This window comes from Nymphalis io, chromosome 16 (assembly GCF_905147045.1).
Source record: "Nymphalis io chromosome 16, ilAglIoxx1.1, whole genome shotgun sequence".
NCBI lineage: Eukaryota > Metazoa > Arthropoda > Insecta > Lepidoptera > Nymphalidae > Nymphalis > Nymphalis io.
The window spans coordinates 12,110,362-12,129,033 of NC_065903.1; the positions used below are offsets into that span (position 1 = coordinate 12,110,362).

Sequence of the window (18,672 nt, forward strand, 5' to 3'; positions counted from 1 at the left end):
TAATTGGTCTTAATGAGCATCTGTTACTTCGTTGCATTACTTACAACACATTTAATTTTTTTTATAAATAGTAGCACAACAGTTGTTACACTAAGCTACCCACCCTACCCTATGCGAGATATATAACTAACTTATAACAGTTAAAAACAATTTATCGTTTAACTAATTCACATATTTAAGTAATAAAACAAAATGGTTGATAAATAATGAAAATTTAAGTATTGAGATTTGATAATCATTAACGATGATTAAAAAATAGTAAGCAAAAGTATTACAATGTTATAATAATAATTATAACAAATATTTGGAAATATGTTATCTTATTCAGAAACCCGCCTAATTATTTAATTCAATTTTATATATACTAATTATTAATAAAAATCCTAATAAATTATAGTAGTTATCAATACTTTTACATAAACCTTTTCATAATGTTTTTTTTTTTAATTTTAGAAATGCTGATTGGGATACTGCTCGTTGCACTTTATTCGGACTTATTTCAATAAAAGGCGTCGTCGGCGACCGGCGTATAATTGTGAATTAGTCGCAAATAACACTCAATTGATATCTTTTATGCTAGGTATGTGTCAGCCGCAGTGGCGGATTTACAAATTTTCAAGGTATAGGCTGTTAAGTTTTTGCCACCCTCTACAACTGACATATTTTTACATGCCAGTCCTACTACTGGTTGGAAGCTTTTATTTTCTCGTTGGAAAAACGCGTTTCCTCCACATAAGTATATGCGAAACTCACCGTTAGGGGGCGGCGAACTGGCTGTTTTACTCTAGAATGTGGAATTTTGCTGCAACGTTATATGTACAAAGACAAGTCATCGACAAAATTTGTTGCCGACTTCTAGCTGTAGAACATCAGAAAACCGTCAAGAAGAAATCTTTTTGATTTCTTTGAGCCGTAGCCCTAGGCTGAAGCCTACTCAGCCTGCTGATAAATCCGCCACTGCCCAGCCGAACTAGACAAACCAGGTAGTTGTCAAGTCAAGAGAATAATTATCTTGTATGTGTCATACGTTAGTATTAGAACCCCTAGAAACTTTATCCTTAAGGATCGTCCACTTATCACGTGAGGTTCGAAAAAGGGGCAAAAGGCTTTAAAACACGAAATATTACAAGAGCTGAGAAGTGGGTTAAGTGAATCACCACGTAGCAATATTGTACTTCAAATGTTGTTACACCTCACGTGCTTTTTGGAGGAACCCTTACGACCTTTGTAAATAAAGAAATTGGGGGAAGTGCATATGTTACTAACACATACAAGCAACAAAATAAATATTTATTATTTCATATTAATTATGAACTGGATTAATTTTAGCTTACTTAAAATTTGAACTGAATTATATGATTTTATTTTTCAAACCATCAACAATACAACAAAGATGCGAGTAGCGTGCGAGTGATATAGCACGAGATCGGCCGTTATTTTGTCAATTGACATCGGCTATACCAGTTACGTAAACATCTATCTTCTTATAATTATAATACAAATGTTTTTGAAATGAAGTGAGATGGGAAGATGTATTGCAGCATTAATTATTACAACAGTCGTATAATTTACAAAAATAAGTTTTCTTAATTTCTTCATAGTTCCAGTTAATACAGGATTTATATTGTTAGGAACAAAATTTATATTGTTTAATTTCATTATTACTATATAATATCTAAAGTATATTAACGTACATCTGCATATCTATTATGTTTATTTTAAATATAACTGTTGTACAGTTATATTTTACTACTCATTTGTTACACTCTATAATTTATAACATGTAATTTTGAGTGAAAGTCTAATTATTATTATTAAAAGGCAATCCTTGTGTAGTATTTTTGTTTTGTGTTATTTCTAGTAGTATTATATAAGGACAGATATAAAGTTTTGCACCAGGTTCTTGTTTTCGAAATTAGACGCAAAAATGCCGATGTAGAAATATGACGATTTCGGCTATAACAGCAGCTTCTAGAGATACCAACTGCGTATAACATGTGATTGGGTCGACACAATTGCAATTTCCATTTCCTCATTCTTATAATCCGACACTACCGGAAAAAGTTCAGGCTCTCCGAGGCACGTATTTGAAAACACTGCCAACATCCAGAGTGCCAGTTCGAAATCAGATTGTCTGATCTGCTGCTGTCTAGTAACTAGATCAATGAGGCAGTAAAATAGTGAAATACTGGTAGTGAAATTTAAGGAGTTAAGTAATTATGTTTTACCCTAAACTCAGCCCTATATTTATAAAGATCTTATGAGATTTTTGCAGTATATTTCAATTTACTTTAAACTATATCGCTCTAACGTATAACTATATATTGCTTATTTTGATTCTGCTCTAATAATTTATTACTATAGACTATAATACCATCCTGTAGAAAATATTTTTGAAATTTATTTAATGTATTATATATATATATCTTTTTAATATATATTTGAGACCCCCTTACACAGGTACTCACACTTAAAAGAGAAGAATACAAGAAAATTCCTAATACAAATGCAGAAAATGCCTGCCTATAGTTACACTGGCTCACTCACCCTTCAAACTGGAACACAACAATACCAAGTACCGCTAAATTAACAATTACTTAGGTCACTATTGGTTTTTAATACTACTTAGTGTCATGTTTATGAAAAATTGAATTTACAGAAATAAAATATTTTTATATTATATTTGTGTAAAATAAACTGTTTAAATATTATTATTGAATTTTTCCAAGCTAAACAAAAATCAGTAACAACTGAAGCATGGTCGCAGCGCTCACTGCTCAAGGAAATATATAGATGCTGTCATAGGTTTGTAATGTAACGCACCATCATAAAAATATTTAAATAAAAAGAGTAGAAAGCCATGTTACAATGAGACCAGTTGACAATTTGGTTAAGTGGAAAAACAGATATATATATATAAATTACTCTTATTTTAACATCTCTGCTGTTCGTAAGTTTTTCCTTTCTAAATTATACCAAACACAACACTGATGTTCTTAAAACATGTCCTTTAACTTAATTATTCAGCAACACCAATTCATCATGAGTCAGTTGAAGTCACTTAACGTGGCTTCACATACCTATACTAGTTGGGTTTTTTAAACATATTGTTGGAGTTGTTCTGGCCAGTTTGATTTGATAAGAATGCAAGATGACCTTTGGGGCACTTATTTGCATAATGGCCTTTAGTACCACATTTGAAACAGGTAACCTCTTCCAAAGGTTTATGCATCATTCTTTGTAGTCGTTGCATTTCATCATTATCATTAGCTGGTTTTACATAGCCTAGCGCTCTGTATCTTGCTTCCTCTTGTTTTTGTGCGACTTCTCTTTGCTGAAATTTAAACATGTAATTGAATTAATAATGGAAATACTGCATTAAATATTGACAGATCATTTATTTTAGATATGACTGTTTTTATTCAATAATATCTCATGTAAATAAAATACACATTAAGTTTTAATCGATTTTTACTCAGGACAGGTTTAGTGTTTAGAAATGTAATTAGGTAAAAAAAAATTCAAAATGCAAAAGCAATTAAAAAATACTTTTTAAAAGTTTTTTTATCTATAATCTAAATTATACAAAGATAAGTTGTTTTGACTTATATTTTTACAACTACTATTAAATGCAAATAATATTATACATACATTACTTCACAAATACTGAAACTTATAAAAAATGGTTTAATCCTTACATCCGGAGGTATCTTGTTGCACGATGATGCCTTATGACCAACTTCTGAGCAGTAATGACAAATAGGCAAACGTTTTTGATCCTTAGTTTGTTCTGGTGGAGCAGGAAGTTCAAATCTAGGGTGCATGTACTTGCAGCTCGGTCCATCAGGGCAAAATCCAGCTAAATAGTTAATACACAACACTCTTCTGACATGTCTGTGTCGGCAGTGAGGTCCATGTCGACAAAAGCCACGATCATACCTGAAAATCAGGTTAAATTTTTGTCAGAACAATGAACATGAAACAAATGTGACATACATTATACTAATCTTATTTTTTACTATTACCACAATAATAAATGTCTCTAATACAATGTAGGTATGTAATATAATACTAATGAATATACTTACCAAGGACAGTCCTTAATTTTACTTTCGGGGTCTATGTGCAGGAAGGGACACTCTTTATTGTGGCAAGCATTAAACCTTGCATAGAAATAACATTCAGGCATTTTAGTCATGTCATATTCATGAAGGAATTCACACTGGTCTCCTTTCTTGCACAAGCCACGGAGCCAATGTTTACAAACAACTGTTCGATCACCTCTGACATGTCTATATGGGCATTGAGGTCCATTGTTACACCCACCAGGTTGACCGAAGAATTCGCATACGGCTGCTGTTGATTCTGAAATGTTGCTTATTACAGTATAAAAGCACAATATTAATTACAATTGAAAAATATAATATTGTTTTTAATGTTTCTTACTATCCATCCCGGGAAAGGGAAGCGGCAACGCTCCATACTGTTGTTCTAAGGCGTAATCTATATCAAACTTTATGTGATCTACATTTGCAACTATCACCTCCATTTTATATTTTTATTATAAGTATATAAAATTATTTAAACTTAATGTTGTTTCAATAATAATAGCGAGTAGGTACTTCTAGAAATCCTCACAAGTCACAACTGAAATGACATTTCAAGTGGGTATATACTTTTGTGTCATTTACACATGTCAATTCCTCATCAAAGAAAATATTCTAAAGATCAAAGAGAAAACAATCACTGACTTAAAATGGGGTGTTAAAGAATTGCGGGGTGACAAGGGGTTTTTAAAGTTTTGGTTATATTATCTTCTATGCGTTAGTGACACTGAGTATCCACGCCACGAAAATTATGACAAAAAACACGGTTAAAGTTAAGCGCCAAAATGATCCGGTTTTTTATGTTTTTTTTTTTTTATATGTCCGGGATGGCAAATGACTACTCCACCTGATGGTAAGTGGTAGTAGAGTCCAAACGCGACGACGGCCAGTACAGTCAGGAAGAATGTTCTGTACTAGCCGTCACCGCCTTGCCGGCCCGCAAGATGCCTCTTCACGCCTCGTTTGAAGGAATCCGGGTTGTAAGAGGAGGGGAACACGTGAGCTGGTAAGGAATTCCATATTTGGTAGTGCGACAAAGAAAGGAGTTGCCAAATTTCTTTGTGCGCGATGGAATTGATGTCACAGTTAGGCGGTGACATCGAGAACCAGCTCGCGTGGACTTAAGAGGGAAGGGGGAAGCAGGAATTAGAGAGAATAATTCCTCAGAGCACTCGCCGTGATACAGTCGATAGAAAACGCTCAGTGCTGCTATCTCACGACGCAATTGTAAAGGTTCAAGGGTGTTTGTGACCTTTACGTCGCCAATAATGCGTACGGCACGTCGCTGCAACCGGTCCAAGGCCTCCAGTAGGTACTTAGCGGAGCCATCCCAAAGGTGCGAGCAATATTCCACGCAAGACCGTACCTGTGTTTTGTACAGCAGGCACAGTTGTTGTGGCGTGAAAAAACGCCGCACCTTGTTCAGAACTCCGAGTTTCCGTGAAGCTGTTTTTATAATAGCCTCGATGTAATCCCTTGGACTAAGGTCACAGCGAACGTTCATCCCCAGCATGGCGTTTAACATGTGTTTTAACTTTGATTTTAATACAAAGTACCGTGTTTTGGGTAATTTATGTTATTTTTATACTGTTGCTGATTCGACGAGGCTTAAGAGAAACCTAAAAAGTAAGTTATATTTGTCGTTTAACTACTGTAATATACATTTTAAAATATCAACTGAAAACAATGTATTTCCCCTCTAGTGTCCCTTATGACCGGAGACGGGGTGACTAAGAATCGAACACAGTTTTGGGTTTATTGCCTAAAATATTTATACAAATGAACTAATAAGTTTAAAATTCTTGAATATAACTAGATCCTAACCAGAAAAAAAATGTAAATATATATATAATTGTTGTATAGCTGCGCCTCCGCTTCAGAATCAATCAAACTTCATCTGTAATCATGATTTATGGTTATACATTGTAACCGTAATCATTAATCTGATTATATTTTGACCAAGTCTGTAGAATATGTGATGAGAGATAAATAAACAACTTTTGAAGTTGTTTAACTTAAAATGAGTTTGTGATTTGTGAACTGTAGTGGTGCGATATCGACTTATCGTGACTAAGTTTAAAAATAAAATTTTAATTATTGTGAAAATTTTCTCCAAACTTGAAATAGTGAATTTGTGTAATAGGTTTATTCCTATAATGACGTACTGTTCGGACGGAAATTCGGTTTCGAGAGCGAAAATTTCATATAACCGATTGGTTTTTAAAACGATTCAACACTGTACAGAGAGTATTTTATAACCACAAGATTTTAGTTGCAGCACTGACTAGGAAAATTATACTGTCTAGCGAGAAGGCACTGATATAATCTGTGATGTGATTATTACGTTTAGTGTCACTTCTTGTGTAATGTTATTGTTTTTATTTGCTGTATTTAGTTCGAAATAAATATAATAAAATGTCGCTGTCTGATTTGAAACATACTTTAAGAAAATTAGAATTTCCAGCATGTGCAAAGGAAGCTCTACCTAAAATAGGTAACCTATAAATTAAAAGTCGCTTGTATACCTTCCAACTTCTTATTAAAAACGGCTATTACTTATAATTTTCCATTTTCAGAGCAGTTGCTGGTTGGGCGTGCTGCACCAACCAGCAAACAACTTGACATAGCAATGGATGTGATATCCGAATTTGTGTTTTGTGAAGCTGACCGTCGTGGAAACCGACGTGGTTTGAACCCACTTCAAGAGTTGCAACTTATTGATATCATCTGTGATTATCTGTCGGCATGCACTAATGATACCACAAAGAATACCATATTCCTCTCACTTTTTGGGGGCATGGAAAATCAGAGAAAATTAAAAGTTCTTAGCATACTTGCTAGCATGGCCGTTTCAGCTTCTAGTACACCCGTTAGTATTTACTTTGTACTTTTAGTTTGACTTTTCATGTGAATTAGTCAAAATATTTTTGATATTAAAATGGAATCAGATATAATAATTTTTTTAATCTGTCTAGGTGTTATTAGCAGTGGGTGTATGGCTGCAGCAAATGGGGTGTTCATCTCAGCAATCCTTACAATTAGTTGAGAATGTCATCAAAGATCATTTTTACCTAAATACATCTAATCAGATGGCTCTGAAATCATTAGCCACAACAGCGCCACAGTTTGTTTCTAACTTTATTACTGCTGTGACTGAATTATATATGCATGACTTGCAGAGAGCCAAAAAAATGCCACCAAAGAATTTGTTAGAAGTTATTACATCCTGGGTAAGACGGTCTAACTATAAATTTTGTATTCTAAATTATGTATTTTATGAAATTTATTGTTTTATAGTTTAATATATTTTAATAATAGTACATGTTTTTTTCAAGTAATAATTTAGTAATATCATGATGATAAACAAATTATAATTTGCATGTTTATTTTATCATACAGGTATATTCAAACCCTTCATTGTGCATGTCAGCTCAACTGAATCCTGCTGCTTTGCCAAGTGGTGCTATACCCATGGCAGCTGTCACACCACTTGCAGGTCTTATACATTGGTGTGCCCTAGCACCACTCTATATAGATAATGGTAATTATGTAACTTTTGCCTATTATTAGTATAAACAAATGTATTGTATGTACACAAATAATAATTGTAAAAATAATGAAATTTGCAGATACAGATTTGGAAGAGATACCTATAAAAAAGATAAAATTAGAAGATGAAAAACCATCAATAGTTAAATCACTACCAAGCAAAGCTCTGTCAGAATCAGAACTATATATTAAATTACACCTTGGAGTATTACACAGCTTGCGAGCTGGACGACGCACACATGGGCCTCCTACAGCAGTAAATGCACAGCATTTGGCAGCATTAACCCCATTGGTGCAGGCTTATGCTCACCAGCTACTCAAGTTTGGTGTGAAATTGCAAAGTGAAACCAAATTACAGGTGAGAATATTAATGTTATGTAATTATTTCTATTTTATCAGTGTGATTATAGATAGACCTTAAAAAAAACATTTCATTCAATTAATATTAATTAAAATAAAAGTAATACAGTTTTGTGATGAGTAATGTGACTTTATTTAATACTTAGACTAATCGAAATTATAACTTTATTTTCAGGATTGCTTAGATAGAATAGGTCAAGCAGTGCAAGTAGCACTTGCTAATGGTTGCGTATATGGTAACATTAGCAATCTTCTTGCTGCTTTAGATACCTTACCAGAGAACAGATTACTACGAATCATAATTAAAAGCCATCAGCAAAGCATATGACGAATGCTTTGAGTTTCTGAGTCGAATGAAATGGCTAAGTAAAAACTGTATTTTAATTTGTGAAAAAACTTGAATATGTGTTTGTATAATGTAGATATACAATTACATTTGAGAACTGTTTTGCTTTAGACCAGTTTTAAAATGTTTGAATGAATGTAACATATGACAGAAAATTATTTTATCTAAGTAAAAAATAACTCACTAGGAGTTTTTGTTATAAATTTTTACTAGTGCTTAAAATGTACATATTATTGTAAAATATATTATGCTAATAGTTTTAATTATATTAATTAGAAATGTAGTGTTATTGTTAATATTAAATATATGACAATCTCATATCTTTGTTATTTCAAAATGGTAAAAAAATTATTATGTACTTCATTGAGATGTAGTGTAATTTAAACTGCTATTTTAATGGCAATATATTCTTTTATAGTATAATAGTTAACAGAAGGTTAGTACAAAAAATTTAGATACGATAAACTGTTTTATTTTAGAAAGGTTTGAACCTACGACTTTGTTTTATTTGTGCAATTTTTTTCTTATCTTCTTCAAATTTCTGCCTTAAAGCCACAATGTGTTTCATCTTGGACTCTCTTATTTGGAAAGTATAAAAGTTCTTTAATTCCTTTCTTTTCTTGTTCTTCTCTTCTTTGGCCATTATTTTATTTTCTACCTTTTCTGTGCGAGCAAAGCTTTGCACTTTACCTTTTTTAGTAACTGTAACCCACCCTTCACTGTCTTCCTGTTCCAATGCCTTTTCTTGTTTTTCTTCTAGTTCAGATTTTTTATCATGATTTTTCATAAATGCTTCTATTCTTTCCTTCATTGCTTTAGGTGTTTCAATTGAATTATTGTATTCCTCAATCCACTTCTTCATACCAAGTTTTATTTCATGGCCTTTAGAATTCATGGGACATAATTGAGTTAATTTGAGGGCTTTATCTAGTTCCGAAACTTTTTTAAACACTAAATAACACACTTTAAATGATGGTTTTTGAGGTTTCTTTATAAATGTATTCAAATTTGTCTCTGTTGACGTTGAATTAGGTTTCGTTGAGAATATTACAGATTGGACTGTTCCAGCTGCACTAAATGCGTTCATTAAACCTTTTTCATCAGCGTATGGTGGTACATTTACTATAAATAGTGTTCGTCCGGACGGTTTATCATTTGTATGTTCTCGTACTGAATGTTCTTTGAAATAAATTACATGTGGTGAAGGAGAATTCTCGTTTAGTTTCAATTCTAATGCTGGAATAAAATAATAAGTATTATTGAGAGAAATATGTTTGTTTTACTTTAATATATTAATTGTTTTGTTATAAATTATTGAAGTACCTTTAAACTCGGGTGTTTTATTAGAGGGCTTCATGTTAATTGATAAATTTTAACAAACATTAAATGATTTTGCGAACTTTAGAGACGGTTTTATTGAGAAGCATCAAGTTTAGACTATAACATCAGTTTGAGGTATGAATGTTCAAAACACGCTTCAAAGTAAAAAAAAATCATAGGTTATGTTGACACTCGACAAGTGCAAAGCAACAACTACACTCTGACACTGACAACTAATAGTTTTTGGTTTGTCAATTGCCACTTGAGCCACACCACAGAGTATATTATCATTACAATGATAGGTTTAATTTTTATTTTGCGCCTAACTGGCTGTTTTTAACGTTGCTATTTTTATTGTATCCATATACGATACCATTCAGATTCGATTTATTGCAATTCTTAGTTTATAATTTTATATTTTAAAATTTACTAGTGACACCTCCTATGAATTTGAATAAAAAAATTACATTAATTTTATAATTGATTAAATTATTCTACTGTGTGATGTCATCACTGTTATGTTCAGAAATAAAACAACTGACGTTTAATATCTTGATTATCTGTTGAACTTGGCTATTTGTCTCTGTTGGCGAAAGAATTTTGACGAAAAGCATTTGTGTGTCTAAAGTTTTGATCGTACTTTCGTTTAATTCTACGGCAATGTGTGATTATATTTTAAATTTAAAAACAATTACTAGTAATGCTATCCACAACTGCAAATAGTAAAGTGAAAAGTTCTAAATTATCGGATAATATTGACGTTCCAGATCGGGACGAAATCGGTCATGAAAACACAACGGATGATAAGGTCAGAGGTTATGTTGGTTCCTACGATGTACCTTCATCGTTCGGAGGTCCTAGGGAATCTCGGTTCCGGTCGCGTGGTCGTGTCACCGAGTTTCGACACTCCAGGGGCGGAAGTAGAGGTGGAACCAGAGGTCGTGGTGGTTTCCCGCCAAGGGGTGATCGCGACGAAAACTCCTACAAATATCACGAATCGTTAGCTGTTACTAATAATGACAACTGGTCACAGGGAAACAATAATAAATTTTATGAAAGATCCGATTTGGTAGTAAACCTACCTGAGGACCCGCGTATATCTAAGCTCTTGCGTCGTCTATGCGCTGAAGTCGATATCGAAAAATCTCTTGCTATATGTACGAAGTTACAAGACGCTGTAATGATGCCAGAAAATTCGCGTTATATCAGAAGATCATATGACATATTAGTGGAATCATTGCTAGATGTGCTTTATGATGCCCCAAGCCCTGAAACTAAAGAAAGTGCTTCCGTGGTTCTTGGCAGAATCGGCTATGTTATGGGACCAGATTTTCGAAAACATCTGGACTGGATCATATCTACCTATGCAATGCACAACACTTCTATTAAACATTTGCTCATACTGTCATTCACTGAGACTTTCCAATTAGACTTTCAAAATACTAACTTGAATGACTTTGCTGAAATAACTTTGAACAAACTACAAGTCATCATTGAAGCTACGGACTCTGCCAATGTGTTTATGGCTGCCATAAATGCCATGATAGTAATGTCTAATTCTTATCCTGAATATTTTGCAAATCATTTTGTTGATACAGTTGATATTCTAGTAGGCTGGCATGTTGATAATGCTCAACCAGAAAAAATCAAGGAATTTGCCCTGCAGTCTTTATTTAAATTGAGTCGTCACTGGCAGGCTGATGTTGGATTTTCAGTGAACTTGTTAAATCAATTTGTGGAAGATATGGTAGCCTACAGCAATGACTTGGATTCAAATAAAAGTGATAAAGATGGTGAAGTTAATTCATATGATGATTGTATGCAAAAGATTGCTTCATTCTTAAATGTATTTAACACAGTTGTTAAAAGTTTGGGTACTTTGTTAAGTCCCAATGTTTCTCAATCAGTTTCATGGACCTTTTTGACTGATTCCTTGTCAAAGATTCTTCAGGTATTGAATGAAACATTGAAAGAAGATGCAGAATCAGACCTAATTCTTGCAGGTAATGAAAGTATTACATTACTTCTAAAATACTTGCAAAATAAATCTTCACCATGTCTGCCTGCTTTATTCACTTTAATATCTATGCAAATTGTTACTTTTTTGAAAGTAGAAGAAGATGTATGTCTTAGCATTATAGAATTAATATCAATAACTATAAAAGAAATTGCTTCAAATTTACCAATAGAATTTATTGCTCAGACAATTGGCCCTGGATCTTTGTTGCGGCCTCTCCGCTTATCTAATAATTCCCAAATATTAAATGGTGTTTTGTCTATATATACTAATCTGCTCAATTTGAAAAATATTCCACTATTACAAGAAACATATAAATTTGTTTTAAGTGATATGCAGAATTCATACACCATTTTATTACCCCAAATACGGATACTTGAAGTTGAATATTCAGAAGAATACACTAAAGATGATGCAGAAAGAAATGTAATATTCTTCCTTCAATGCTTATGCGATTTGGCTAATGCGAGCAATTCCATTATAGGAATGTGGGCTTTACAACCGAGCATCTTAGAGTTACTAGCTATTAAATTGTGCCCACATGATGAAATTTTGATGAAAGAGAGACCTGCATTACAATATGCTATTCTTTACTTACTTTATTCCCATTGCAAGAAAAACAATCATTTCATTGCTTCAAGTGATTTAGTGACAAATTCTCAACAAAGAGCTAAAGACTTATTTGGATTGTCTAATCTTTCATTAGGAGAAGTATCTAACTCAAGTCCAACATCAGGCCACCTCGCTGTTATTCTAAACACTTTGAGTATAGTTCTCGATGATCAAATGCCAAATGAGACATTGAGACTCATTTTAACATGGATATCGGACATATTTTGTCAATTGGATAAGTATTTGCCAATAGTGGGCATATCAAAGACTTTCCTTGTATTGATAACAAACATGCTGTCATTGGCACATAGTTTTGATGGAAATATTGTATTACTTGTCATAAAGAATTTTTATTTCTTACTCAAGAATAAGAATATGGTATGGAATATGCTTTTACTTAAAACAATAGCAGTTCTGTGTACTTTACACATTGATAACAAAAACAAAGCCTTAGCAGATATATGTAAAAGGGTTCTATTTGAGCTACCTTGGGATGTAGTACAGCAAGAGTTTGATAAGCAGACAGTTAAAATATTTTCAAGCCGGAAAGGTAGTAATTTGGTTCTGAATTGTGATACAAAACTGAATTCCTTCAAAGAATATTTAATGAGAGGATCGTTTACTACTTTGCCTAATCATCACTTCAAAGTGATAATAAATTGTCTCATGCAAACAAATCTGGATGATAAAAAATTTTTGTTAGACATTTTTGTGTCTTCCTGGCCACTACAAGGTCAAGACATGGATGAAAATAACTTACTGTTTTTCCGACAATGTTCAACAAATTTCAAATCTATTTTGGTCAGTTGGTCGCTATCCGAATTAGCACAAACATGTATCATTCAAAAACTAAGGACAGTATTGGGTAAGCCACAAGAAACATTTACAAAAATCGAAGGTACTTTAAAGGCAGTTGCGAGGGAAATAAGTTCAAACGAAACAAAATATGTAGCTGGAGAGAAAAAGCTGTTGGAGGTTGTTGTAGCAGAACAAGTAAGAGTGCGCTGGCTCGTGGAGTTTATGATGTTTCTAGAGAAATACACGTACAATGCCGCTGAAGGCACTGCAACTGTTTTGCCCACTGTTGCGAAACCGGTAAAAACATTTTTTCACACTAATTGGTCAACTTGTCGAGAATGGCAGAACAGAGTTCGTCCTGCAGCTCTTGCAGTCAGTATTTACGGTGGTCACTATGGTGCTGCTATATACCATGCTTCATTGATTTTGCAAAATGCTGCAATATCTCCGACTAATATTGACATTGAAGCGATAACAATGAGTGTAGCTCGCGCACTTATTAAGATTAAAGAACCAGAAGTGTTGCACGGCTTATACGTTTGGATTAAGCAAACATTTGAACTGCAGTTTACATGGCTTATCGGAGCAGCAGAACAGGCTAATTCACATTTTGAGTCGGCAGCTGATTTGTATAAAAAAATATGCAGTGCAAATTCGAATGATGGCAATAATGAGGTATGCATTCCTCAATCTGAAATCAAAGTCAATCGATTTGTAGATGATCAAATATTGGAAAGTTATAAAAATATACAAAGTTGGGAAGACATGGAAGAATGGAAAGAAATTACTAAACTATGTAAGCATACATCTCCTTGGGAGTCATTCACGGACTTAAAAATGTTCGACGATAATGATGAAATGCCAGGACTTTGCAACTGGAATATACTCGATATAGAAGCTAATGAAATATCTAAGAATGCATGTTCATATCAAGGTCTGATAGACAAAATTGAAACGACGTTAATATCTTCAGCTTTAAATATTTACAACGATGAATTTAATGATAAATACGAGCCGTTACTCAGTAAATGTGAAGAATTACTAAATACAAGTGCCGAAGAATTTATAAGAACCAATGCCGTTCATTTCCTAAAAGACGTTGCAGTAATGCAATTAGCTAATAATGGTCTTATGAATGTCATTAAAAATGGAAAAGCAGTAACAAATCCTTTTAAACCTTCTGCTCTGAAGGAAAATATATATGGTACGGAAATGAAAAACTTAACTCGTATTTTATGGTGGCATCAGTATTTTACAAAGCTTAATATGACTGACGAAAGTGTATTTTACAACGAATGTCTCAGATTAGATGTGATTAAAAGTGCTAGGAAAAACACGAACCTATTAATGGCAAAAAGGGAGCTCTTAAAGCATTTTAAAAATAATCCAGCTTTCCAGCTGTGCTTAAATATAAACAGCTTAGAGGAAGTGAGCGATGTACTTCTCTTATCAACAAATACATATGACCTTGATATATGGACACTAAATAACGCTACAGCATTGACAGAACTTTGCAAAGTAACCTATGCAAAAGAAGACTCAAAGGCGCAAGCTATAAATCTTTGCGCTAGTATATCACTTGGATTTTCACAGAGGCTAGCAATGGGCGAGCAAAACTATGAGCTTCGTGAAAAGGGAACTAGGATGTTGCTGACACTTTCAAAATGGATTCAAAATGAAAATGAGAATGTTTTAGAAAACGATTCACCTTTAACAAAATTAGTGTCAGCTTTACCAGAGATTGGTTTGGTAGATAATAACATTTCAGAAAATGTTATTCCACTGACTGACTCTGCGGTTGGAAAATTATTGCAGTTTGGGGTTAATCAATGTCCTGGTCTTGCTAAAGCTTGGGCAAGTTTTGCTGCGTGGTGCTTCAGATGGGGCCGCAAAATGGTGGAATTTAGTTCTAAAACTCGAGAGCAACTCACCGATAACGATAAGCTTCAAATAGAAAGCGTTATGATAGGATGTTCGCCGCAAGATTTTGAAGCGGTTTGTGAAATATTATCGAAAACAAAAGCAACGTGTGACGAAGAAGACATAGATTGGAACGAAATTAATACATCTGAAATGATTGAAAATCAATTGCGTACAGTACCATCTCTAAATAACGCATTTCCCGAACATCTCGCTTTGTTGGTTGATATCTGGCGTCAAGCTCAGAAAAGAGTCTTTTCTTATTTTGAATTATCAGCTGACGCCTATTTTAAATTTCTACAATTGATATGTGCTTCTGATTACATCAATCATAGTGGCGAAAATGCTGTTGTAAACGCAACACTAAGATTATTACGGCTAATAGTAAAACATGCCATGGAACTACAAACTGTTCTCGAATCAGGATTAGCGAACACACCAACCCAACCTTGGAAAGTTATAATACCCCAATTGTTTTCAAGACTTAATCATCCAGAAACGTACGTAAGAAAATGTGTTTCTGATCTTTTATGTCGATTAGCAGAAGACACGCCTCATTTGATCACATTTCCTGCTGTAGTAGGAGCCGTTGAAAATGAACAAAATAGTTTCACAGACTTGCATGTACCACGATCGTTTTTGTCTAATGACGACGCTGAAAGTGACGACGATAATTTAGATTTGGAAGATTCTAGTAGTGACAAAGTAGTCAACAATGAGTTAAATTCATGCTTTTTAGACATGGTGGAAACGTTAGCCAAGCAGGCCCCAAAGACCATATTGCAAGTAAAATTGTTAGTGAAAGAGTTGCAGAGAATAAATTTGTTATGGGATGAATTGTGTCTAGGAACATTGGCGCAACATCATACTGAATTCAGCAAGCGTCTTACTCAATTGGAGACCGAAATCGCAAAAGTAAAAAATAACGCAAATCTTATGCCAGAAGAAAAAGAAAAACTAATAAAAGAGAAACACCGAATTATATTTGAACCAGTAGTCTTTGTCTTAGAACAACTAAATCGGATAACGTCGGCTGAACCAGAAACTCCTCACGAGACTACATTTCAAAACAAATTTCAAGCCATTATTGTGGATGTTATTGACAAATTGAAAAATCCAGCGAATCCCGAAAAACCCCAAGAATCGTGGGCACCGTTAAAGCAGTTACAAATCAAGTTGCAGCAAAAAGTAAATAAAAGAACGTCTTATATTTTAAAAATGTCTGATATAAGTCCCATATTAGCTGAATTAAAAAATACTGTAATAACAATGCCCGGTCTGCATACGAATCAAAGAACTGTTAGAATTACTATAAAATCAATAGAAAACAATGTCGCTATTCTACCCACCAAGACCCGGCCTAAAAAATTAGTATTTCATGGTTCCGATGGTAAATCGTATACCTATCTTTTCAAAGGACTAGAAGACTTACATTTAGATGAAAGGATAATGCAACTGTTATCAATAACGAACACGATGCTAGCTCGCGACTCTGAAAACAATGACAACCAAACATACAGAGCTCGCCATTACTCGGTTATTCCTCTCGGACCTCGATCAGGGTTGATAAGTTGGGTAGACAACGTGACACCTTTGTTTGCATTATACAAGCGTTGGCAAAATCGCGAGGCAGCAATTCTGTCCGCAAAAACGAACAAAACTGTAAATGTGCTTCGCCCATCAGAACTTTTCTATAATAAGCTCAATCCCTTGCTGAAGGAGGCGGGTATATCGACAGAGAACAGAAAGGAGTGGCCAGTGTCAATTTTAAAACAAGTTTTACAAGAGCTCACAGCGGAGACACCTCGTGACCTGTTGTGGAGGGAATTGTGGTGCAGCAGTGTGAGCCCGGAACAGTGGTGGCAAATGACTCGTCGTTATAGTTACTCGGTCGCCGTAATGAGTACGATAGGGTATATTATCGGTTTGGGCGATAGACATTTGGATAATGTGTTAGTGGACTTAACCTCTGGTGAGGTAGTGCATATAGACTATAACGTGTGCTTCGAGAAGGGCAAGACTCTACGGGTACCAGAGAAGGTGCCATTTAGAATGACCCCCAATTTGGTAACGGCTCTTGGTGTGACCGGAGTTGAGGTGAGTGTTTTGTACTTTTTTTGGGTATATAATAATACTATTAGATAAATGTGGTATCATTTTATGATGTATTACGTAACCAAAACGTGATTTTATGATTGAACGACTCGATGAGTAACGATGTAATGTAAATTCCATTTCGAATTATCTTTTTGACGATTACGATGGATGCCTAGTATTCCAATATAAACTTTAACTTTATTATCCTAATTTTTATTTTATTATTATTTATTTATTTTATTTTTGATATTGGATACGAATATGTTTTTTAATATTTGAAATATGAACGTAAACATTGAATGTTTTATTTAATTTAATATAAGGTATTTGTATCAAATATTTTATATAATTTTATCTTATTGCATTCCTTCATTTAAGCTTTAACCATGCCAAATCTACCAAAACTTCGAAAGCGAAATGTGTTTAAAAAGTTTTCTTTTCACGTTCAATTGATGTATAAAGGATTAATACATATACAATAAGAAAAAGCAAATAGGCACGGACATTAAGGGATGCTAAGTCACTAAGTTTGCGGATACGATTATTTCTTTTATAAATAAAAAAAAAACTTGATAATCGTATTGAAAAACATTAAATTTGTGTGTTGTAAGTGTAAACAACTCGTAGACTAATTTAAAACGATAAGATTGAAATTATATATTTAAATTACCAACATTTTGCTCGGTCTCTTGAAATTAATTGATTAATTATTATTGTCCATTTGCAAGTACTTACAAATTACATGTGTAATCGAGATTATTCATGCTTAACATTATACGATAACTTGATAGAGTGGATTTACTTGGTGCACAAAGTTGCACGCCCGTCTAAGTAGCTACTTATCATCAGGTGGTTTATTTGAAAGTCCACCTATTATAAATAAAAAATAATAGAGTGAAACAGCGACATCTATCTTAATACGTTTTTATTTTGAAGCAGTAAACATTTCACGACATGAACTCTGTTGGTATCGCTGTTCTTAAGTTACTCGATAGATGGCGCGATTCCCATATTTTTTACTTTTTGGTTACAATAAATGAATAAAATATGTTTTATATATCATGAATATGTATTTTATATACAATTATTTCGATTATAATTACATTCGTTCTATTATATTTTAATTAATATCGCTTGTTATTGGAGCGACACTTCCTTAATGTTTCTTAAATATTTTAATATTTCTGGACATTAGAATTTTATAGGAGAATAACGATTAGATTATTTTAAAGTTATTAAAACGATATTTAAGCTGTTTTGCTAGAAAGTTAAAAAAACATTTTTACTAAGTATTTTATAATTTCTAATCATATAATACAGCGTTGGTATGTGCTCGATTTTTTTTACAAATATAATGGAATTATTAAATCGCGAGAAACTAAGTCTTGAGTGACGAATCCACGAATCCGAATTTCTTGGTGCCTAGACTTCGTTAACTAGTTCAACAGAGACATTAGTGCTTATTTTTAATAAATAATTCGCAATTATATTTACACACAGTAGCAATAAATTTTCAGGTACTTACTACATTTACTATGTAAAAATAA

General features: G+C 33.5%; 4 protein-coding genes across 4 annotated transcripts in view; 2 read left to right on the forward strand and 2 right to left on the reverse strand.

The window, feature by feature from the left end:
• Positions 1 to 2,512: 2,512 nt before the first annotated feature.
• On the reverse strand, positions 2,513 to 4,661 carry LOC126774332 (cleavage and polyadenylation specificity factor subunit 4). Its single transcript, XM_050495809.1, has 4 exons — positions 4,447 to 4,661; positions 4,089 to 4,365; positions 3,699 to 3,939; positions 2,513 to 3,334 (listed from the first exon to the last, which is right to left on the reverse strand). Exons 1-4 carry the CDS (start codon positions 4,547 to 4,549, stop codon positions 3,086 to 3,088), a joined length of 870 nt encoding a protein of 289 aa, XP_050351766.1. The 5' UTR covers positions 4,550 to 4,661; the 3' UTR covers positions 2,513 to 3,085.
• A 1,787-nt stretch (positions 4,662 to 6,448) lies between these two features.
• Positions 6,449 to 8,598, forward strand: LOC126774321 (integrator complex subunit 15). The gene is made up of 6 exons (XM_050495790.1): positions 6,449 to 6,600; positions 6,683 to 6,975; positions 7,082 to 7,336; positions 7,506 to 7,647; positions 7,736 to 8,013; positions 8,191 to 8,598. The coding sequence occupies exons 1-6, from the start codon at positions 6,522 to 6,524 to the stop codon at positions 8,341 to 8,343; spliced, it is 1,200 nt and encodes a 399-aa protein (XP_050351747.1). The 5' UTR covers positions 6,449 to 6,521; the 3' UTR covers positions 8,344 to 8,598.
• Positions 8,599 to 8,787: 189 nt separating this feature from the next.
• LOC126774337 (ribosomal RNA-processing protein 7 homolog A) lies at positions 8,788 to 9,889 on the reverse strand. Its single transcript, XM_050495817.1, has 2 exons — positions 9,685 to 9,889; positions 8,788 to 9,597 (listed from the first exon to the last, which is right to left on the reverse strand). Exons 1-2 carry the CDS (start codon positions 9,716 to 9,718, stop codon positions 8,837 to 8,839), a joined length of 795 nt encoding a protein of 264 aa, XP_050351774.1. The 5' UTR covers positions 9,719 to 9,889; the 3' UTR covers positions 8,788 to 8,836.
• Positions 9,890 to 10,277: 388 nt separating this feature from the next.
• Positions 10,278 to 18,672, forward strand: part of LOC126774281 (serine/threonine-protein kinase SMG1) — a 132,943-nt gene continuing 124,548 nt past the window's right edge. Inside the window, exon 1 of the mRNA XM_050495720.1 lies at positions 10,278 to 17,125. Coding sequence (XP_050351677.1) covers positions 10,382 to 17,125 — 6,744 coding nt within the window. The 5' untranslated portion in view covers positions 10,278 to 10,381. The remainder of the gene's footprint in view (positions 17,126 to 18,672) is intronic.